The sequence below is a fragment of the Amblyraja radiata genome, chromosome 10 (assembly GCF_010909765.2).
Source record: "Amblyraja radiata isolate CabotCenter1 chromosome 10, sAmbRad1.1.pri, whole genome shotgun sequence".
Taxonomy (NCBI): Eukaryota; Metazoa; Chordata; class Chondrichthyes; order Rajiformes; family Rajidae; genus Amblyraja; species Amblyraja radiata.
Genome location: NC_045965.1, coordinates 16106933 through 16130449, shown reverse-complemented (window position 1 = coordinate 16130449; position 23517 = coordinate 16106933). Strand labels below are relative to the sequence as shown.

Here is a 23517-nt window from a genome sequence, read left to right as displayed (position 1 = left end):
GCGCCTTATAGAGCCTCAGCATTACATCCCAACTTTTGTAAACAAGCCCTCTTGAAATAAATGCTCGCATTGAGTTTGAGATGGGTGGGAGAGGGAGAGTGCCAGACATCTGAGACAAGGTGACAGTGGGGTGTGGTGGAAGGAGCAGGTTATGACTCCAGTTGATGACGCAGCCCTTTCTTTAGGTAGATTTAGCAAAATATACATTTGTGTGTCTATAACGCAATGTGTAATTGCACCCGCTTTCAAAATAGTTTTTAGAATTAAATAATACACTAGACTTTAACAGCTTAAAGTCAGACTCTTGAGATTTGCACATTTTAATTCCACAGTTTTGAAAATGGAAATATTATCTCTTTGTGAACATGAAAACATTTGATGATAGCTTGTTTAATTAGATGATGACTCAGTCAAGGCTACTAATTCACTCCTTTCATGAGCAAGGTCTAGTGTAAAAGCAATGCTTACAATGAAAAACATCACATCTCTCTATAATTATTGGTAGAAATTTTACAGAATTTTACTCTAGACTTTCGAGATACAGCGCAGAAACAGGCCCTTTGGCCCACTGAGTCCGCGCCGATTATCGATGTCCCTCTGCACTAACACTATCCTACACACTAAGGACAATATGTCTTTGAAGTGTGGGAGGAAACTTAAGCACATGAGAAAACCCATGTGGTCACAGGGAGAAGGTACAAACTCCGTACAGACAGCACCTGTAGTCAGGATCGAACCCGGGTCTCTGGTGCTGTAAAGCAGCAGCTCGACCGCTACTCCAAAGTGTTGCTATGTAGAACTAAAATGTTTGAGACAACTTGAGTGGAAGCTTGCACTGCACCTGAGCATTCTCTTTTCTCAGCACTTCACCACCATGAAGAACGTGAACAGCATCTGTCAGAGACAATGGACGTCCATCCTTAATCCAGGTCAGTTTAGGAGTCGGGATGCCCGTGGCAACGCAGTGTAGTTCTAAGGGGTTGTTCACAACCACAAAGACTTCCTCAGTAATATCAGAGCCATTGATATGAGGCGGATCTGTAATATATCAAAAAATAAAATAGGTTCTTCTTTTAAGCTCCGTGCAGGAGTGATGCAAATGATTCAAAAGAAGGCAAACACATGAAAATGTAACTGAAACAAATAAATAAAATGAAAATTCAAAACATAATAAAAATGAGTGACAAGTTTTTTACTGGGAAATCATTTCTCCTTGTAAGCTGATTCTTCTTCACACAATGACTAACTTCTGTCACTCTCTTTACCATTCACCATTCCACCCTTCTGCAACACTTCTTCCCAGTAGATGCCAACTATCCCGATGTACTTGTGAACTCTGGCCACGGGATTGCTCTGTAGACCAGGTTTGTGATGTCTCTCTCCCAAGTGGACGGCTGTCTCCATCAACTGCCCTTGCATGGCCAAAGTCTAGACTGTTTATCATACACAGATTGTACAGCACACGGACAGGCCTTTTGGCTCAGTCGTTCTTGATGGCGAGTTAGGTTTGACTTACCCAGCACTTTCAAACTGAAGTGCTTGCTGACCTCCCCAGCTTCATTGGCCGCCACACAGGTGTACATTCCACTGTCGTTCACCTCAGCTGCAGAAATCTGCAGCAACATTCCCTGGTTTCCTACGGTCATGAGCGGGCCCAGCCGGAGAGGTTCTGTATCTTTCAGCCACGCTAGCGTTGGAGTTGGCGTTCCATCAGTGATGCATGTTAGGGATGCTGGATTCCCCAGTAATATTGTGATGTCTTCCGTGCCGCCAGCACCATCTAGCCTTGGAGGGACTATGGGAGGTAAAGAAAATATTGAAGGTGATGAATCATTCGACCAAACTCTGCTCGTGCTGAATGTGCAGTCTATGCAGGAGATTTCTCCTGCCTGTAGTTTAGTTTAGAGATGCAGCGCGGATACAGGCCCATCGGCCCACCGAGTCTATACCGACCAGCGAGCCCCGCACATTAACACTATCCTAAACACACTCGGGACAATTTACACTTGTACCAAGCCAATCAACCTACAAACATACACGTCTTTGGAATGCAATCCTTTCTGCAATTTCTCTGTAGAAAATAATCTATGCTTTTATTCATTGGTAATAAGATTAAAGGCGTAGATTATTTTCTAAATGGAGAGAGAATCGAGAAATTGGAGGTGCAAAGGGAATTGGGAGTGCTGGTGCAGGATTCCCAAAATGTTCATTTGCAAGTCGAATCGGTAGTAAGAAAGGCACACTCATATCAAGAAGACTGGAATACAAAAACAGAGATGTAATGCTGAGGCTCAATAAGGTGCTGGTCAGGCCGCATTTGGAGTACTGTGAGCAAATTTGGGCCACATATCTGAGGAAGGATGTGCTGGCTCTGGATAGGGTCCAAAGGAGGTTTATAAGAATGATTCCAGGAATGAGTGGGTTAGCATGCAATGAGTGTTTACAGCACTCGCTGGAGTTTAGAAAGTTGATGGGGGATCTCACTGAAACTTACAGAATAATGAAAGGCATAGATAGAGTGGATGTGGAAAGGATGTTTCCACTGATGGGAGAGTCTAGGACCAGAGGCATATTCTCTGAATTAAAGGGCGCTCTTTTAGAAAGGAGGTGAGGAGGAACTTCTTTAACTAGAGGGTAGTTAATCTGTGGAACTCATTGCCACAGAGGGATGTGGAGGCCATGTCAGTGGATATTTTTAAGGCAGAGATAGACAAGTTCGTGACCAGAATGGGTGTCAGAGTTATGGGGAGAAGGCAGGAAAATTGGAGGCAGAGATCAGCCATGATTGAATGGCGTAGTAGTCTCACTGGGCAGAATGGCCTAATTCTACTCCTACAACTTGTGAACTTGTGAACCAGTGATCAGGGGAAAGTTTCCAGATACATTCAAATATCACACCCACTAAACCAAGTCCAAACACATGATAATTCCCCCTCCATTGCCAGAACATCCACCTCTTGGTCGCTTTGCTGTCCATGACACAAGACAGACGGTGGCTGTAGGTGTGATCAAGGCAGTTTCTAAGGAAGAACCTTCTGTAATAGCCACCAAGGCTGCCAGTAATATAATAGACAAGAGCTGAATATCACCACCAGCCACCAAGATCCTGCAAACCCCGAGACTGACAACACCAAATTAGAATAGGAGGAATTGGAGGAACAGCACCTTATATTCCAGTTGCATAGCTTCCCGTATAACTCCCTCTTCCCCTCTCCTTTCTCCCCACCCACCCCGCTTCCTTGTTCCCAATCTAGATTTGCATCAATTTCTGCCCTTTCCCTCTACCTACATTTCATACTTTGACTTCACAATTCTCAACTCTTCTATCAGTTTGTCTCACACATTTCTTTGCATCTCTGGCCTTTGTCAAACCATCTATCCATCGAACCCTCGACCCTCCCCCCCCCCCACAGACCACCAAAAACCAGACAATCAGTCTGAAGAGGGTCCTGACCCAAAACATCACCTACCCATATTATCCAGGGATTCACATTGAAAGAAACAAAGGAAGAAAGAAGGACTGTTAGATCATGGGGTGTTTTAGTACAAGCAGATAAATGGTTGCTAAGATAAGTTTTTGACCTTTTTGTAGTCAATAATGCAAGAATCCTGTTTCAGATACTTCATTGCTGCTCACCCTTGGGACAATCTCATGTGTTAATGAAGCTGATCAATTATGCTAAATTTGCAGTGTAAACAAATTCTTTTCAACTATACATCATTGTAAATGCACATAAACTACAGCCCAAAATAAAGATGGGTTCAAGCAATCCATGATCCCTGTATTAAACTCACCGTACACTATTACATTGTAACGCTTGTTGTCCACACCGGCTCGATTGTAAGCCACACATGTATACGTCCCACCATCTGACACCTGTGCCCGCACAATTCTGTAACAGAGTAATGAAAAGCACTGATTATCAAACTTCATCTTGAAGCTGGGCAGTGATATTGTACCTCACCTACAAAGCCCTCCACCATCTGGCCCCCCCCATATCTCACTGACCTCCTCTCCCCCTACCAACCCTCACGGTCCCTCAGATCCACATCAGCCGGTCTCCTCTCCATCCACAAGTCCAACCTCCGCAGTTTTGGGGACAGAGCCTTCTCCAGGGCAGCTCCCAGGCTCTGGAACTCCCTCCCCCAACTGATCCGCAATTCCGTGTCCCTCACCATCTTCCAGTCCCGCCTCAAGACCCATCTCTTCACCTCTGCCTATCCTTAGCCCCACGTCCCCCTCCCTTTTCATCTGTGCTTGAATTGCCTCATATTGTGTTTTGAATTGAATTCTGTCTTTAATTTGTGTACTAGTCATGTCTCTACTATTTATTTCATTCCGCTTATATGTTTTTCCTCTACTTGCTAAATTTTTGTAAGGTGTCCTTGAGACTCTTGAAAGGCGCCCATAAATAAAATGTATTATTATTATTATTAATGTTATTTCCCTATTTTTTAACATTGATGCTACTGACTCAAGTGACTGTCCCCATTATTTATGGAAGCACCTTAGCGGGATTACTTTATCTTGCCCCAAGTTAATTTATTTAACGATACAGAACCAGAAAATAATACATCTGAAGAATTCCAGAGTCAGGATATGGATTGATCCAAAACTTTCAGTTACACTTTACTTTTTGGGCAATCTGGAGCCCATATTTGTAACAGCATATTTTATTCTAAAATTCTATATTCTAAAATAACTATGTAAAATTTAAACAAAATCAAAATTGCAAACTCAGATCACTTGGTAGATGGAGATGGAGAGTAAGAATTTCATTGTTCTGATTTGGTACATATATGACAATAAAACACTCTCAACTCTCATCGCTGCCTCAAAAAGGCTGACAGCATCATCAAGGATCCACACCATCCTGGTCATACACTCATCTCCCGCTGCCTTCAGGTAGAAGGTACAGGAGCCTGAAATCTGCAACATCCGGGTTCAGGAATAGCTGCTTCCCCACAGCCATCAGGCTATTAAACTCCTCAAACAAAACTCTGAACATTAATAGCCCATTGCACTTTATCTGCTTGTTTATGTGTGTATATATATATTCAATGGTATATGGTCACACTGATCTGTTCTGTATTTATTTATGCCCACAATATTCTGTTGTGCTGAAGCAAAGCAAGAATTTCGTGGTCCTATCTGGGACACATGACAATAAACTCTCTTGAATCTTGAATCTTATTTGTTTCTTGATGACCAAGATCAAAAAGTTTTTTTTTTTAAATGAGGATAGATCTTTCTTTTTGCTTTTAGATGCTGCCTTCTTTCCACATCTTTGGAGGATTTTATTTTTACATGAAATTCTATATTCTTATTATTTGTGATGAAGAATAAAAAACCTAAATGCAAAATGGTACTTCAATTGACTGGACTTGCCACGCACCTACACTCTGCCTGGTCCTAACCAACAGAGTGCTGATTTATTGTAGGTTCTGATATGATATCGTACAGATAAACAAACCTGTACTTTAAAAATGACAACTGCTTGGGCTTGTTACTGCTTTACTGGGAATGTGGTGTGAACACCAAAATATGATAACCTCTTTCCATTAGTCCTGGGAATGCAGCCTGAATGCAAGGTGAGATATAGATGTTTCTGCTGCCATAGCTGGGTTCCTAAAGACACTTCACTATAGAAAATCACCTTATAAAGTCAATTGCGTCAATGGGGGAAAGAGGGTTAGGGACTAGAGTTTCAGACTTGCAAAAACAAAGTTATTGTTCTTGCAGGATTTTCAAAACTAAAGGTCTTTTCCGTAGCAATGTTTATTTTACTGTACATACTGTAAATGTTACTGTTTATTTTAATGTTACTGCAAGCTAAAAATATTAAAGGCTGTATGTTACATCATTTAATAAATTTTCATTGCACACATGTCAATGGATGTGATTACTTGTCAATTTCAATGGGCATCCATTGGCCGTCAGATGGCTTCTTATGGTATAATGGTGTCATTACCACAGCGAATAGAAACAGGGCAGCCTTTTTTCTACTTGTCAACTTCCAAAGTAACTTTTAAGTGGTTCTCTAGTTCCTGATTGAAATCGCATTACAACCAATTTGGCCTGCTTAATGCAGATTGTGTCCATTAGTTCATCAGATTAGATTATTCCTTTAATAATCCTTTTCAGGAAATTACAGTGCCACGACAGCTTCAAGACAAACATAACACCACGCTTTCATACATAACAAGTTAAAATACGTTAAAATACAAGTAAAAATACAATTAATTTAAAAAAAGTGCAGTTATTTATGCTCATTATAAAGTCTTATAGCAGCTGGTAAACAGGACTTCCTGTATCTCTCCGTTTTGCACATTGGTGCAATCAGCCTCTGGCTGAAGATGCTGCTCTTGATCACCTTCAGGGCATGGAGTGGGTGAGTGGGGTTTGTCATTATGGAACCTAGTTTATTTAGAGTTCTGGCCTCTGCCACCTGCTGGACCGTTCGTTGCTCAGCCCCGACCACTGAGCCGGCCTTCCTGATTAGTTTGTCCAATCTGTTTTTATCCGCTATACGGGCGCCATCTCCCCAACAGGCCACAGCAAAGAACAGAGCACTGGCCACCACTGAATGGTAGACACTGCACAGTAGGGGTTGGCAGATATTAAAAGACCTCAGCCTCCTTAAAAAATACAGTCGGCTTTGTCCCCTCCTGTACACCGCCTCCATATGACACTTCCAGTTCAGCTCACTGTCAAGCTGCACCCCAAGGTACCTGTGATTAGCAACCACCTCCACCTCAGTGCCCTTAATGGTGATCGGCGTTGCTTGAGTCCTCCTCCTCCCCCTCCTAAAGTCCACCACTATCTCCTTTGTTTTTTTGGTGTTGAGATGGAGATTATTGTGTGCGCTCCACTCCACAAAGTTACTTATAATGTCTCTGTATTCCTCCTCATTGCCCCCTTTAATGAGGCCGACAACAGCTGTATCATCCGAAAACTTCTGCAAAAAGCAGCTGTTGGTGTTCCATTGGAGATCCGCTGTGTAGATGGTAAACAGGAACGGAGCCAGCACAGTTCCTTGTGGAGCCCCTGTGCTGCTCAAGATGGTGCCCGAGACACTGTTCTGTAGGCGCACGTACTGTGGTCTGAGGGAAAGGTAATCCAAACACCACAGTACCAGTGATGGATCCACTTTCATCTTCTCCATCTTCTCCCCTAGCAGTCGGGGCTGAATAGTGTTGAAGGCGCTTGAAAAGTCAAAAAAAGTAATCCTTACAGATGCATCAGTAGTGTCCAAATGTGTGTACACCCTCTGCAGCATGTAAATGAGGGCATCATCGACACTGATGTTAGGCTGATATGCAAACTGTAAAGGATCCATGTGATTTGACACACTAGTCCTGATGTAGGAAAGGACAAGTCTCTCAAATGTCTTCATTATGTGAGAAGTGAGCGCTACTGGTCTGTAGTCATTGTAGAGAGTGGGATGGGTCTTCTTTGGAACAGGTACCAGGCAAGATGTTTTCCACAGCCTTGGAACCCTCTGTAGACGTAAGCTCAGGTTGAACAGGTGTGTTAAAATACCACACAGCTCTGAAGAGCAAGTCTTCAGTAGCCTTGGGCTGGTGTCATCAGGCCCCACTGCCTTCCCTGGCTTCAGTCTGTCCAGCATCACCTTGACCTGAGCAGTATAAAGAGTCATGGGTGGGGCTGCCGGTGGAGTGGGAGGTGGAAAGAGGGGACTCCGTACAGGTGACATCTCAGGAGTGATGGAGAGAGGGATGGGAGGTGGAGAGGAAGCAGCAATGGTCAGCAGACCAGGTGGGGGAGGCTGGGGTGGTGTGGAGCCGTCGAATCTGTTGAAGAATCTATTCAGATCATCAGCCAGACCCTGTTCACCATCAGGCAGTGTACCACCGTTCTGCTTCATGCCCGTGATCTTTCGCATTCCAGCCCATACCTGCTTCACACCATCTTGCTGCAGCTGTCGTTCTAATTTGAACCTATAGGCTTCTTTCCCCTCCTTAATCCTCACCTTCAGTTCCTTTTGAAGTTCTTTGATTTTATTCCTGTCGCCCTCCCTGAAAGCCTTTTTCTTCTCATTTAGTAAGGCCTTCAGGCTGCTGGTAATCCAGGGTTTGTTATTGGGGTAGCAACGAATTACCCTGGGTGGCATGATGTCATCATAACAGAAATTGATGTAATGGGTAATGCATTCTGTTAGGCCGTCAATGTCTTCCCCATACTCCTCACAGAACGCATCCCAATCTGTTGTCTCAAAACAATACCTCAGGGCTTCATCTGCCTCAGGATACCAGTCTCTTGATGTTCTGATGGTGACAGGCAACCTCTTGGCAGCTGGTGTGTAGGAGGGAGAGAGATGTAGCATGTCGTGGTCTGATCGACCAAGAGGGGGCAGTGCAGTACATTTGTATGCATTTTTGACATTTGCATACAAGAGATCCAGCGTTTTATCACCTCTGGTTGTACAGTCAATATACTGTTTAAAGGTGGGCAAAGTCTTAGAGAGACAGACATGGTTATAATCTCCCGATACAACAATGAACGCCTCTGGGTACTTGGACTGGAGTCCCGCTATAGTGGTGTGCAGCACGTCACACGCGACTTCCGCCTTGGCAGATGGAGGAATATAAACAACAATGGCTACCACCACAGTGAACTCCCTGGGTAGGTAATAAGGTCTTAAACCTAACCGCTAAGAGTTCAATGTCCTTGTTGCATATCCGTTCTTTGATAGTAGCGTGATTAGGGTTACACCACTTGTTATTGACGAGCAGTAAAAGCCCCCCACCTTTCTGCTTACCGCTCGCTCCGGTGTCCCTGTCCGCACGTATCGACCATTTGTGTTATTTCCAATCCAAGACAAGGAAACGGGTGTTATATCAGAACTACAGGTACTAAACCCAGGAAGCAACTCCAAATGCCCATTTGCTAATTCTTAACATATTTTGATACACCTTCTGCCTCTCAGCATCCTCAGAGTAAATCACGACTCAATGCACTGCCTCCAATTCAAGCTTTCTTGGATTATCTTCCTCAAATCTAAAAAGTCAGAAATGGCACAACCTTAGCCATCCTCTTTTAACTGACCTTGATTTGGCTCTGAGTAGCTTCAATATTTTGCACCAAATGGGCATTGACCCTGCGGTTTACACATAAAAAAAGTTAAAGAAAATTGGCTCTTTGACAACCAACCTCAGAACTTTGCCAGCAGAGAGCAGTCGGATCTGAGATGAAATGGGCAGAGGAAGCCCATTCTTTAACCAGTTCAGCTGTGGAGGAGGGGAGCCAGTAGCCATGCACTCAATGTTAATAGAGTTGTCCAATATAGTTGTGAGTTCCAGGTTCTCTTCCTGATTACCATGAATAGTTGGTGGAACTGAAGCAGGAATAATATTGACATATTAGGAAATATTTGTGACTTACTATTTTATACATAGTCCATTTGGAATCCCCATATCGTACAATAAAGTTATTGAAAACCAAAATATTATTTTCTACATATTTGAATATTTGATTGAATAAATACTATGAATAAATGTAACAAGATAGCCTAAAAAAGTAAATGCAACAGGTTATAATATATTAATATTGTTCATTACTAAAAATAAAAAGCCAAGTATTTATTTTAATTGTGTCAAGCTAAATTGATTGTTAGACACATAATAATAATAATAATAATACTATAATAATAATAACTTTATTTGTATAGTAATTTTCTTACATTTGAATGCAACCCAAAAGTGCTTTTCACAAAAACCCACGTCTAAACAAAAATACAATTTCAATCAGTAAGGACATAGACAGTTAATAACATAAACAGCACAGATTTATATAAAAATATAAAATTAAAAAAACCAAGAAAAAATTGAGAGGGTAAAAGGACAAAAAACAAAAGCACTGAGGTCAAATACAGAGTCCCATATACTATATGAGCACACAAGTTGCTGAAGGGCATGCTGAGATAAATTCAAGAGAATAAAGGTAATTTTTGCAATGTCATCAGAAAAATTAAAGTCAGTTAAAAGCTTGATTGAAAAGATAAGTTTTTATCTGCTGTTTAAAAATGTTAATGAGTGGCTGTCTCTCATAGCCCTGGGTAGGGTATTCCACAGCTTGGGGGCGTAATTGAAAAAGGCTGCTTCACCAATTTTCTTATTGCCGCGGCATTGAGAGGCTAACAGGCCGGCATCAGAAGACCTCAGCGCTCGAGTGGGGGCATAGAGAAGGAGGAACTCTGTAAAATATGCTGCTCCTAAGCCACTTGGGGGTTCATAGACAAGGAGGACTTTATAGTTTATCCTGGATCTCACAGGGAGCCAATGAAGAGGATATAATACTGGGGTGATATGTTCCCTTTTCTTGGTATTTATTAAAAGCCGGGCTGCGGTATTTTGAATGAGCTGTAACTTGTTGGTGGATTTTGAAGGCAGACCGGTAAATAAGGCATTACAGTAATCATGTCTGTGTGATATGAAAGCATGTATGAGGTTTTTACAGTCATGTTGAGTTAAGAAAGGCCGTTATTTAGCAATATATCTGAAGTGATAGAAAGCGTACTTTGTAGCCTTATTTATGTGAGATTTAAAATTAAGATAATTGTCAATTTTTACCCCCAGGCTTGTAAGTTCTTGTTTGACATAAGCAGTCAGATTTCCCAGTTTACCGAGTGACATCTCTCTCTTGGGTTTTGATCCAAGTAATGAAATTTCAGTTTTGTCATTTTTGAGTTTAAGAAAGTTAGCATTCATCCATTTTTTAAAGGAAAATAGGCAGGAGATCAAATAACTTAAGGCCTTTGCATCAGTGGGTTCGACAGTGAGGTATAACTGAGTGTCATCGGCATAACTTAGAAAATGTACATTATGCTGTCTGATAACTCCTCCTAGCTGAAGCATATACAAGGAAAAGAGTAACGGACCGAGGCAGCTACCTTGTGCTACACCAAGTGTATATCATGCAGCTGTGACACATAGTCCCCAAGGCTAACAAAGTACTTCCTTCCACTTATATCTGATTGGAACCAACTTAGTACCTGATCTGACAGGCCGACCCAGTTTCCTAGGCGATCTAGAAGAATACTGTGATCTATGGTGTCAAAGGCTGCTGCGAGGTCTAAGAGGATCAGCACGGAGACTTTGGCCTCGTCAGTGCTAATGCTAAGGTCACTGACTATTTTTATCAGGGCAGTCTCAGTGCTGTAATTTGGTCTGAAACAAGAAATTTCTCTAAAAAAAATGTTGATTCAGAAAGTGTTGTATTTGGTTAAATACCACTTCCTCCAGCACCTTGCTGATAAAGGGTAAATTTGATATGGATCTGTAATTACTCAGTAGCCCACTGTCTAAATTTGGTTTCTTTAACAGAGGCTTTACGGCAGCAGTTTTATAAGCATCTGGGAAAATCCCAGTCTCAAAGGAGTTGTTTATAATTGTAAGAACAAAACTGCATAAACTGCTAAAAACTTGCTAGGTCGGCAGCAGAGGGCAGTAGAATCTAAAGGGATGCCAGCTCTGATCGTCTTATCTTTAAAATAATCAGCAAACAGTTCACATTTTTCAGCAGAAGCTTGGCTTAAAAAAATCAGGGGTTGAAGCAGAGTTTAGTAATCTATCAATGGTGGAGAACAAAATCTTACACATAGATTCTCCTTTGACTCCTCTCTCTTTCTCCAAGTCAAAGGTAGACATGGGCACTCACATGAGCTGCAGATATTTGGTTAGGCACGTCGAATAGTCCTTCTTCTAGGCATTCACTGGCCCTATTCCCCAACTCTTTCTTTACATTGATGACTGGAACGGAGCTACGTCCTGCACCCGTGCAGAGCTCATAGACTTTATTAACTTCACCACTAACTACCCTCAAATTCACCTGCATGATCTCAAACACCTTTCTCCCCTTTCTCTGCATATGATCCACATAATCTCACGGCGTTAAAAAATATGCCATTACTGAAGGGTCTGTTTCTGTGTTGCACTTTTTCAGGCGATGTAGTTTCTCAATCGACTTCTGGAGCAAGTCTCTGAATGCTTATACTTGTAATTATGATTGTTTAAAGAATAGCTGAGAGACTTTTCAATGTCTTGATGAAAGCACCAACTCAGCCTAAACTGTCAGATGTTTACACATGTTTTACCTGCTATAGTTTACCATGCTTACTTTGAGGTCATTATAGATATTTGTAAATAGTATGAAAAGCTGCTACACTAGTGGAAAGTGTGACTTTTCCCATTGGTACGGAGGACTACGAGACCCCTGAAAGCAGCACAGTCACTGCCGTGGGTGGGGTCAGTGAACCCAGTTCAGACCAGCATTGAACTTGGGCTCATCTGCATGTTGCCACAACATTACTTATTTTAGCAACCTGGAAACCTTGTCTCCTCTCTCTGCCTTTTTTTTTAACAAACAGTAGAGATTTATGGAAGTTATAAGTTTGTCATTTCCATTACTCACCATAAACATTGAGGTTGAAAATGCGATCTTCCTCACCGGCAGAGTTGGTGGCCACACAAGTGTATTTACCAACATCTGAAGTCACTGTCCCATTAATGTGGAGGGTGCTGCCATCTGGACTCACTCTGGAAGAACAGAACCACAACACATTTATAAATCACAACAGCAAGTTTATCTGCAGTAAAGCACACAACATGAAATGTTTTGCATGGCTATGCCCGACCTCCCCTGTAATTACTGCAGTGGAAACCACTTTGGCAGTTGTTTACACAACTTCTCTGGTTTCTTGCCTGACTCATGGCAGGAGATTGAGAGAATATTGAAAGAATCTCATTCCGCAATGTTTTACAAAAGGCTTTCCTGTTCAAAATCCATAGAAAACAAGTTTAAATGTACAAAAGGAGCAACTCAGCGGGCAGGCAGCATTTCTGGAGAATGTGGATGGGTGACATCTTGGTCAGGACCCATTTTAGGACTGATTATGTGTGTGTGTGTGTGTGTGTGTGTGTGGGGGGGGGGGGGGGGGTGAGAAAGCTGGAAGTGAGGAGAGGCAGGACAGAGTGTGGACACAGGCAAGATAATGAAAATTACTGTCACCTCTGGTGCTGGAAACAAATGGAAGCTATTTGATGTTAAATGAATATTGGTTAGTATTTCATGGTTATTGTGAGATTCACAACTCTGATTAAGTGATAGTTGACACCAGATTGTTAGGCTTACTGAGATTGTCAACAATCATGTGCCACAGAATCTCACACAATGTTATTTGAGCTCTTTGACCAACCGCTGGAACACATTAAAATGAAGCTTTAATCTGTTCTGGGCCTCCATCGTACCTTATTTAATTGAGAATGTAACTGTGCCGGGCTTCAAGGGATGAAGTATTGCACCTCATCTCAGGCTGTTGACATTTCTGATTAAGTTGAAGGATGGAAATACATGAATGGCAATGAAAAGAAACAAGATATGTGTAGAAAACATTAACTTGCGAGGGGTGGGGCCTGTAAATACAATTTATATTATATGTTTAGACACAAAATGTAGGTTAAAGCGTTTGATAACTACCTCCACAATTTTGAAAGGCACAAACAAAGATTAAAGATCCAAAGTTACCTTACTCGTTTAACATCAGCATCATTAAGAGGTTTGCCGTCTTTAAGCCACTGCACTGAAGGTCTGGGAATGCCATCAGCATCACAAAACAGCTTCACACTCTCACCCAGTAGAACACTGACTTCACTGGACATCTCGGAACCAGAAATACTCGGCGGGACTGTAACACAACAGCCAGAAAAATCTTTGTAGAGAGCAAGTAATCCTACATGGAATTATAGGTTCAGAAATATAAATCTTAATAAAATCCCCAAAAGCAAATGGAATGAAATTATGGTGTTTTTAGAAACAGTACCTTCAATAGATCAGGTACCTTATGCAAGATCGCAACTTCATGGACTTCACTTATTTTCTTAACCCCAATTTACTTCCCTTTACATTAAGGTACTTAGTTGCTCCTCTGCTTACTGGGATTCTCCAGCAAACCTTCTTTGACTTGGACTATAAGCAATTTCTGCATCAGTTATTTTATGTGATCTTTATTTGGTTACAGCTGCTGCTCCACATTGGCCCTCTGCTCAATTGTCTCCATTCTCTCTGTGATGATGAGTTATGAAGCCATCTGGTTTATTTTAGCTTTACAATAAATATAAATGCATTTGCAATATAAAAATATTACATTCAGTTATTTTTTTATCAGTAGATTTTCTTATCACTATTTCATGCTCTTGAGTTTATCATTTTCTTGTTAGCCATTTTATGTAAAATAATTAAAGCATTTTAACTGGAGTTCTGGACTGGATTGAATTGGTGAGGCTCAGGTTATAAAATAATTATTTGAGCAATACAGCTGCTTATTTTACACTGTGAGTTTCTTCCTATTGAAGTCAGCCAAATTATGCCTTGCTTCCTCCCTTTATTACTCAGCCCTGGTCATTACATTAGATAATCACATTAATAATTTTTTTAGGAGAAAAGTTATATTCATGGACTAGTAATTGTACTGAAAATTGTGTTCTTCCTCTTTTAAATGGCCACAGAATCAACACAAATACACTCCTATGTGCAACATTGTTAACATAAGCATACTGTACCAAATAAATGCCATGCAGTAGCAGATTTAAGTAAGACAAGTGCAGACCCGTTGGGTCTGCTCCCCCAACGCACCCGTTGCCTACCCGTAGCCCCCACGGGAGACGTGGTCCTACAACTCAAGCCGTTCCCGAACATAAGATTCCAGCACTCAGCAGTGCGGCTGTTTTTAAATGGCGTCTTTGAGGCGAGAGGCGGGCGTCAACAGCCGTTATGGTCGCTGGCCAGCAGGAGGCGACAAAATGAGTGAGTGGGGGGGGGGGTGTATGGTTTTATTAAAAAATGGGTACATAAAAAGAAAAAAAGTTTTGAGGAGTGCAAAATCGGATGTAAAATGAATGAGCTAGCGACATGGAAAAAATAACAGAGTTTAATGACAGAGTGCTGGCGTAGCATGGAATCAAAGGCCGAATGTGGCACCCACAAGACAGGCAGAAACACACACAGCCAGACACACACACAGTTTTAAATATAGATAGATAATTTAAGGCAAGGTAAGCAGCCAAATTTTTACCTGGATTCTTAAGTGCATTCCAGCACTTACAAAGGAGACTCCAAAGATGAAGATGAAGATGGAGAGGGGAAAGTCTGAGGTTAGAGGTGAAAGTTTGGGATGAGTTTTGGAGTTCAGGACACAAGGTTGCTCAGGAAGACTCTTTTTAATTTTTTTTAAATTTGAGCAAATAATTTGAGGAGTACAATGGTTGAAGAGTTTAATAAGATGCAGTTAGTGGAATCGTATAGTGCTGGGTTTTTTTTAGGGTAAGATGGAGGTTGGCTAGCGAAAGTAGCACTGGAGAAACTGGACGTAATGTCAGTCGAGGTGGAGGCTGTGGAGCAAGGATGATGTCTGCTGATGCTGCAGAAGTAGTGACAGTAGATCCTGACGGTGGTGAGATGTGGTGTTTGAGGTTCAGCTGAGCGTTAATGATTGGATGAAAATGATTACGAGGGTAAGGTAATAAAGTGACTCAGCCATGAATTGTGACAGAACATGATCTTTTTTATTTAATCTGACACCTTTCTGTGTTTACCATTCATTGATGTTAACAAGAGAAAGATCTGAAAAGTTAGGATTGTTTACATATGTATTGTTTTGCCTGTGCCTGTGCCTGCTTACATGACTGTCTTTGACGTTCTTTCTACTTATGTTTTCCACTGAGCAAACCGATTCTGATCGAGCAACCAGACTGATGTGATGACCTAAAGATAAGTCCAAAGCAGCAGGAAAAATACTCAGGAGACTTGGCTCTTGCGCACCTTGAATTGTCAGGATGTAGGTTTTCTGAGCCACCCCCTGCACGTTTCTTGCCACACACGTGTAGGAGCCGCTGTCTGCAAGCTGAGAGCGAACAATTTGCAGTTTGCTGCCGCCAGACAGAACGTGCATCTCCAAGGAATCAGCATTTTCTGAAGCAAAAGGAAACACAATAGAAAATTCTTCCACAGTTTCTCTTGCTGAAACCCATTATCCATTTTAGCAAAATATTAGGAAACTGAATATTCAAACAACTCATATTCATAGTATATTGAAGTCTACTGATTCTGTTGAAGCTGCTCATAGTTTGAGGAGAAGTAAACGCCACAAACTTCCTCATTTGTTGATCTTAAAATGAAAATAGTTAATTTTGACTCAGAGTTAAATAATAATAAATTATTTTGCCCCCTAATGATTTTCAATCTAAATCCAGCTTGCATGATTTACTTGAAATATATTGAGCAGAATTTCTAAACATGCGATTCCTCCTAACAGACAAAGTAGACCAATTCCAAAGGATTTGGTCTCCATTTGTCGACTTCTTAGAAGCATATGGTGCAATACAAACGTAGAAAAGATCTGTTTCAGGACTGGGTGAATGGTGGTCAAGAATAACAAATAGCTATCTCTCCTTTATTCTTCTGCTTTCTACCTCTGCTTCTTTTCTCTTTATTTTATTTCTTTTCTCATTTTCCTTTTCTCACTTTCTGATATCACACACTTCTTTTCTATTCTTTTTCTGTCTCCTTTTTATTGCTAAAATAAAAATAAGAAGAAGCTGTACATGAATTGTAACATGCCAATATATACTAGGTACCTATGGTACCATATTATTGTACTTACTTCTAATTTTTTTTTAAATTAAAAAAAAGAATTTCTAAACATAAAAAAGTGTATGTATTGTAAATGTGCAAGCAATCGTATAAAATCAACCAAGAATCAAAAATCAAATATAATCTTAGTCAAAGGGTATTATTAGTTTTAAAGAGAATAGTAGTTATTAAGCACTTAATTCTGCATGTTTTACTTTATAGCATTTAAAACATTATAGAATAATGTAAATAGCACATGCAAACCAATTTTACAGCAAACAAATAAAAGTGGAAAATATTTAAAATACTCTGCTGACCAGGCAGCAGCTGTCGAGAGAGCAACAGCATGAACCAATCAGCTTGATGACCATTCATCAGAACTAAAATATTGGGGAAATATTTAGCCCATCATTAGCCCATTTAAAAAATAAAACATGCAATGCCGTAGAGTTCAGGTTAACCATGACTGAGCACAATGCCCAAGGTTCCTTGGAGAAATTATTCACATATTTCAGCAAGGTATTCATTCTGCTAAGCATGTTATTCTTCTGTAAAACTCACTCAAATGATCAGTGAAAAACAAACTCTTCAGTGAGATTTTCAACTTCACTAGTTTGGAAAGCAGCCATTCTTATTTGATCACTGGATTATCAGTTTTAGTAAGTTATTATTTTTAGTTGCTGTTTAAAGGGCTAACAATCAAACTGCACCATTTGTCCTCACTTTGACCTGTGTTCCACTATCAAATCTCACCACTGCCTTGACTGCTTTGTGCCCATGGAGGTCAGTGTCACATTTGCATCCACAGAGACACTAAGCTTCCTGCTGCAGCTTATCTCTGCTACATCTCACAGTTTGCTGTGCACTGCTGGATCAAGGAGAACACCCAAACTCTTCACTCAGCAAGAGAAAGCTCCTGATGCTTTTCCTTCAGACCACAGGAGCAGGTAGGATACAGGCTCCCCAAAGGCATCACTGCAGATCAGTGTCACTCATGTTGTGAGTCATACTTTGTAGCTACGCCCACTTGTTTAACAGAAAGCCTCTCTGCCCTTTCTCTCTCACTTTTGAGTTATGTGCTAAGATTGAAGTTACCTATGCTGTAACGCTAATAAAGTCTTTGGATCTTAATCATTGTGTGTGACTTATTCCAACAGCAGAAGCTCAACAATCACAAACTCCTTCCGTGACCTTGAGATCTCCCTGGCAAACTAGGTTTAGGTTTATTATTGTCACAGGTACCAAGGTACAGTGAAAAGCTTTGTTTTGCATGCTATCCAAATAGATCAGATACACTACACATAGAATCAGTGAAACTCAAGTTCAATAGATAGAACAAAGGGAAAGATTCTGAGAGCAGAATATTGTTCTCCGCATTGTAGAACATCAGTTCCATAGATAAAGTCTAATGTCCTCAATGGGTAGAGGAGAATCGGTCAGTAGCTCATGGAAGAGTCGTTCAGAAGCCTAAGGATGAGAAGGGATCTTATAGAAACATAAAGGATGAGAGGGGATCTTATAGAAACATATAAAATTCTTAAAGGATGCAGGCTAGATGCAGGAAAAATGTTCCCGATGTTGGGGGAGTTCAGAACCGGGGTCACAGTTTAAGAATAAGGGGTAGGCCATTTAGGACTGAGATGAGGAAAAACGTCTTCACCCAGAGAGTTGTGAATCTGTGGAATTCTCTGCCACAGAGGGCAGTGGAGGCCAATTCACTGGATGTTTTCAAGAGAGATTTAGCTCTTCGGGCTTAAGGAATCAAGGGATATGGGGAAAAAGCAGGAACACGGTACTGATTTTGGATGATCATCCATGATCATATTGAATGGCGGTGCTGGCTCGAAGGGCCGAATGGCCTACTCCTGCAACTATTTTTCTATGTTTTTCTATGTTTCTGATAATAGAGGGGCAGAAGCTGTTCCAGTTGTTCTAATGCCAGACGAGAGCAGGGAGAAAAAGCAATGACCAGGGTGGGACAAGATTTTGATTTTGTTGACTGTTTTTGTGAAGTGTAGATGGAGTCAATAGTGAGAAGTCTGGTCCTTATGATAGACTGGACTACATCTACAACTCTCTGCAAGTTCTTGTAGTCTTTAGACTTTAGAGATACAACATGGAAACGGGCCCTTCGGCCCACCGAGTCCTTGTCGACCAGCGATCACCCCATATACCAGCACTATCCTATGCACTCGGAACAATTTACCGAAGCAAAATAACCTACAAACCCAGACAGAGAGATAGTCGATAATTAGAAGTCTAACGTAGTAGTCCTTGTTGTCTAGGTGTTCCAAAGATGAGTTTAGGGACAAGGAGATGAAATCTGCTGTGGGACTGTGGCAATGCTAAGCAAACTGCAGAGGATCAAGGTTGTCTGGGAGGTTAGAGTTAATGTGTACCATCACCAGTTTCTCGCTGTAATTCATGATGGCAGATGTCAGAGCCACTGGATGGTAGACATTAAGGCACGCTATCTTGCTTTTCCTCCACACTAGGATGATAGTGGTCTTTTTGACGCAAGTGGGGACCACAGAATGGAGTAGTGAGAGGTTGAAGATGAGGATGACATAGCCAGGGTCTCCATCCAGACCAGTTATTTTCTGTGGATTCGCTCTCAAGGATGATGTTTCGTCTGCCACAGTAACCCTTGGTATAGATGCACCTGACATTGGCGGGAGGGGTAACATTCCACCACTGATTGTCTGTTCAAAGTGGGTGAAGAACGCATTGAGCTCATTGGGGAGGGACCTAATGCTGCCATTGACACTGCCCACTGTTGCTTTGTAGCCCGTGGTTACAAGTGTGCAAGCCTTGCCACAATCTACTGGGTATGCATGTCATTTCCTCAAGTCTCCGGGTTTGTGCAGAATTCCCTCTTGACATTCTTAATGGCTCCGTGAAGGTCGTAAATTGCGGTATTACACAGGGAAACCGACAAAAAGGTACGACTCTTTCTGGTCGCAGCTGGATTTTCAACATCTTAAACATTTTCGGCAACCTGCTGAGACTACGACGGGTGCCAGCAAGTCGCCGAAAAAATCCCGTACGTGGGACAGGCCCTTTAAACATTTTAGCAGAGATTTACATGGAAACTATTTTTAACATTCCAAAAAAGTGAAATAATTAAAATCTGTTAAATTACGCACGGACATTTACTAGATATACTGGAATTAGGTAAGATAATTCCTCTTGTTCGGATAATGTTCTATTTGTGTTGGTATTTAAATTATACCACCAGGTGGCGTTATCTACCCATTTTAATGCGAGCAACAACATTAACTAAAAGTGCCAAGGTTGCAGCAGCATCTTACCAATGGTTCTCCCATTCTTCAGCCAAGATAACGTCGGTGGAGGAATGCCAGTAGCATCGCAGGCAAAAGTGACAGGATTGTTAATGATCTCACTGACGTTTTCCTCTGCCCGGCCTTCAATTCTGGGTGGGACTGCATGAGAAATAGAACAGTTAAACGCCATATAATTACATCTTCATGTTTTTCCTGGCAAATGCTGAGTGTAACAAAGCTTCCAACTTATCAGGCTGTATTGGAAAATGGCCAAGTTTTGCAAACTTGTTTTTTAATCTTGCTTCTTGGCTTTTGCATTTTATAAAGAGATACTTAAGACTGTGAATGACAATTCTATTGCTGTAATACAGTTTGACATAAAACTGCACTGGAGGTGAAACATCTACACATGAAGGTGGTTACCGCTGTGAAAACATACTTTGTCACTCACACACGCAAGCACACGCAAGCATACACGCACGCACACATGCACGTTTGAGCTGCTTTTGTTTCATCCTATTAAATCTGGAGGGGATGAGAGAACTGCAAGCATTGAAAGCAGCTAATTTAATACAGCGGTAGGATTGATCTGTGGTGTTCACTGAATAAAGTTAGAGATATCTTGACAACTCAGGGGTTCTTCTTCAAAAAGATAGCAACAGCCGTTTTAATGGGGAAAGCAGTATAAAATTGTGTATGATTTTATGCTCTGCTGACATACTTTGGCAGGATTAAATACACTTTATATTTTCAAAAGACTGAAAAAAGAATGACAACGACAATGATGTCCTTCAAATGTGTCCAATAAAAGTTCTGTTTGGAGCACATGGAATGAATAGCTCCTTTGGAGAAATAATAATGGCAATGGATAACATTACTTTTACAAATAGCTTCAAAGAAAGAATTATTTCCATGCCCTAGTTCTGGCACTGAACCACTTCACCATTTGAAGTGCCGGGAAAAAAAAATCCAATGTTAGCTCTTGAGATTTTACAATTTAATTCATAAATTTGATAAAATGCATCGGCTTACTAACATATTTAGACTTAGTAAGAAGGGTCTCGACCAGAAATGTCACTCATTCCTTCTCTCCAGAGATGCTGACTGTCCCGCTGAGTTACTCCAGCTTTTTGTGTCAAACACATTACTTCTCTCGTGTCCACTTCACATATGCAGAGATTTGTCTCAGGACTTGGAGAATGTGGATGCTGAGCAAGGAGAGTAATTAAATGCTGGCCTTGCCAGTGGCAGCACAACATGTTCTTAAGTTGGAATGTTGCTCATTCAAGACATCTGAGCTCAGAATTTGTAATGTCGAGCTCAGGAGTTGAAGCAATCCTATTGGAATTTGAGTGTATTATACAGGAGGAATACTACTGAGGAAATCTTGCACTGCTGGAGTTAAGTTATATGATTTACAAACAGTTTAGCTGAACTTTTTGCTATAACAACATTAACTCTCTAGGTTATGTATCTGCAATTTACAAACATATTTTTTGTAATAATGAATAGCATGCAACTCTCTGTGCAAATAAACATACAACATAGAAACACCCAAAATGGATTTTACCCAGCTCTTTATACTTTAGACTTTACATTAAACCTTAGAGATACAGTGCGGGAAGAGGACCTTGGGCGACCAGTGAGCACCCCCGTACACTAACATTATCCTACACATTAGGGACAATTTATAATTTTTGCCAAAGTCAATTAACCTACAAACCTGTATGTCTTTGGGGTGTGGGAGGAAACTGGAGCACCCGGAGAAAACCTTGCAGTCAATGGAGTACACACAAACTCCCTGCAGACAGCACCCGTTGTCAGAATTGAATACAGGACTGTAAGGCAGCAACTCTACCACTGCTGCTGTGCCACCCATTATGAAACATCACTTAATGAAAAGTTTTCAGGTTCACAATGGTTCAATAAACGAATGTGCTATCGTCTACAAGAGGTAAAACTGGAGGGTTGGGCTCCTGCTCTACTGCTATATGAAGTGCCGATAGTTCACTGAGACCTGGGGAACTGCGTTACCTAAAGAGACGAACAGATTATTGGGCCAGATCTCTATCCAGTTTATGGGGCCTGGCCACGTGCCTATTTGTTTGTTTATCTGCTTTGGGATGACCAAAATCATGCAAGGTTTATTTTTTCTTCAGGGAAGAACTGGAAATGGCTTGTATATTATTGAGCTCCAATTACTACTCAGAGTGCTGTGTCATTGGAAGTACTGGTGTTGGAAAAAAACACGTTAAATAAATGTTAGGTTTGACTTCCAACTTTGATGTTTGTTTGAAACACGCTTCAATGTATTCAATTCCTTGTGAAGTCTGCCCAACAATTTCATTTTTTGTGCATGGAAGTAGTGAGACTTTGCAGCCACGGTGGAAGAACAGACAGTTGGTTTGTTTAGGGAAGAATAAGATTTTCAATGATGGAGAGTGAATTAAAATATAACAAGGGTATATATATATTGCAGAAAATTGAGGTGGGCATTGCGGCATCTGTCAAGATAATCTGTAGTTTATGGGAAGAAATGTGAGGCAAGGATCAGCGATAAGGATACCTGCAGCTGTACAAATCTGAGAATAATTAAACAACAATTATTTTTCATCCAAGTTGTTATAGTTAACACATTAGATATCTTAAAAATGTTTTCCATCCCACATTTTCAGCATACAATTTTCATCTCTTTGTTCCTCCAGTAATTTTAGAATTCAAACATCTTGTTTGTTTTCTGTTTGATCTTAGATATTCCTCTCATATACCAAAAAATAAAATAAAATGTAGATGCTGGAAATACAATATAAAAACAGTGCCAAAAATAAATCAGCAGGTTAGGCAGTAACTGTGGAGAGAGAAATAAAGTTAATGTTTTGGCTCGACAATTTTCCATCAGAATTAAATGCTCTGATGATCGGTCAACGAATGTGTTTCCCGGCTTACTGAATATATACAATATTTTATTTTCCCTCCATTCATCATGGCCTTTTCCATGCTCTTGCAGCCAGCAATTGTGTCCCCCAGTCTCTCATCATCTTCACCCTTTCACAGACCTTTCCCGTCCTTCTCTCCGACTGTCTCTCTCTTTCTCCGCAACTTAAAAATATTTTATTTCTAACTTTTCCCAGTTTCAATTAAACGTCATCAACCTGAAATTCTGACTATTTCTGCTGAGCATTTCTAAAATGTTTTGCTTTGATTTCAGATTAGTTGTAGATATAAAGTTTGATACTGAATCTAAAACTGAATCTCTGCAGAAGCATATAAGGCATAGATTATCCAAAACTGCCAAAGATATATTTCTGCTCTTGAAACTTCATACGACTAACACCAATTGACAACAAACTCCAATATTTGCATCTGGGAAGAGGACATTTCCAGCTTACTTCATTCCTTCATTTAAAAATAAACTTGAATAGCTATATACTCCATATCCCCACAAAGTCTACTTCTAAACAAACTTACCGTGTACATTGAGGTGGAAATTCTTATCCACTTGCCCAGCAATATTTGTGGCCTTACAGACATACTGGCCTGTGTCTGAAATCTGTGAACATAAGTCAGAAATCTTCAAAAGAACTA

At 40.8% G+C, this 23517-nt stretch overlaps 1 protein-coding gene across 2 annotated transcripts in view; it reads right to left on the bottom strand.

Annotated features, from left to right (window-relative positions):
- hmcn1 (hemicentin 1) overlaps positions 1-23517 on the bottom strand; it is a 402484-nt gene that overhangs the window by 91787 nt on the left and 287180 nt on the right. For both annotated transcript variants that reach the window (XM_033028175.1, XM_033028176.1), the window contains exons 61-69: positions 23401-23482; positions 19960-20091; positions 15839-15988; positions 13547-13706; positions 12434-12558; positions 9176-9359; positions 3796-3893; positions 1517-1795; positions 842-1038 (exon numbers count right to left, since the gene is read on the bottom strand). In XM_033028175.1, the coding sequence (XP_032884066.1) occupies positions 842-1038; positions 1517-1795; positions 3796-3893; positions 9176-9359; positions 12434-12558; positions 13547-13706; positions 15839-15988; positions 19960-20091; positions 23401-23482 (1407 nt within the window). The remainder of the gene's footprint in view (positions 1-841; positions 1039-1516; positions 1796-3795; positions 3894-9175; positions 9360-12433; positions 12559-13546; positions 13707-15838; positions 15989-19959; positions 20092-23400; positions 23483-23517) is intronic.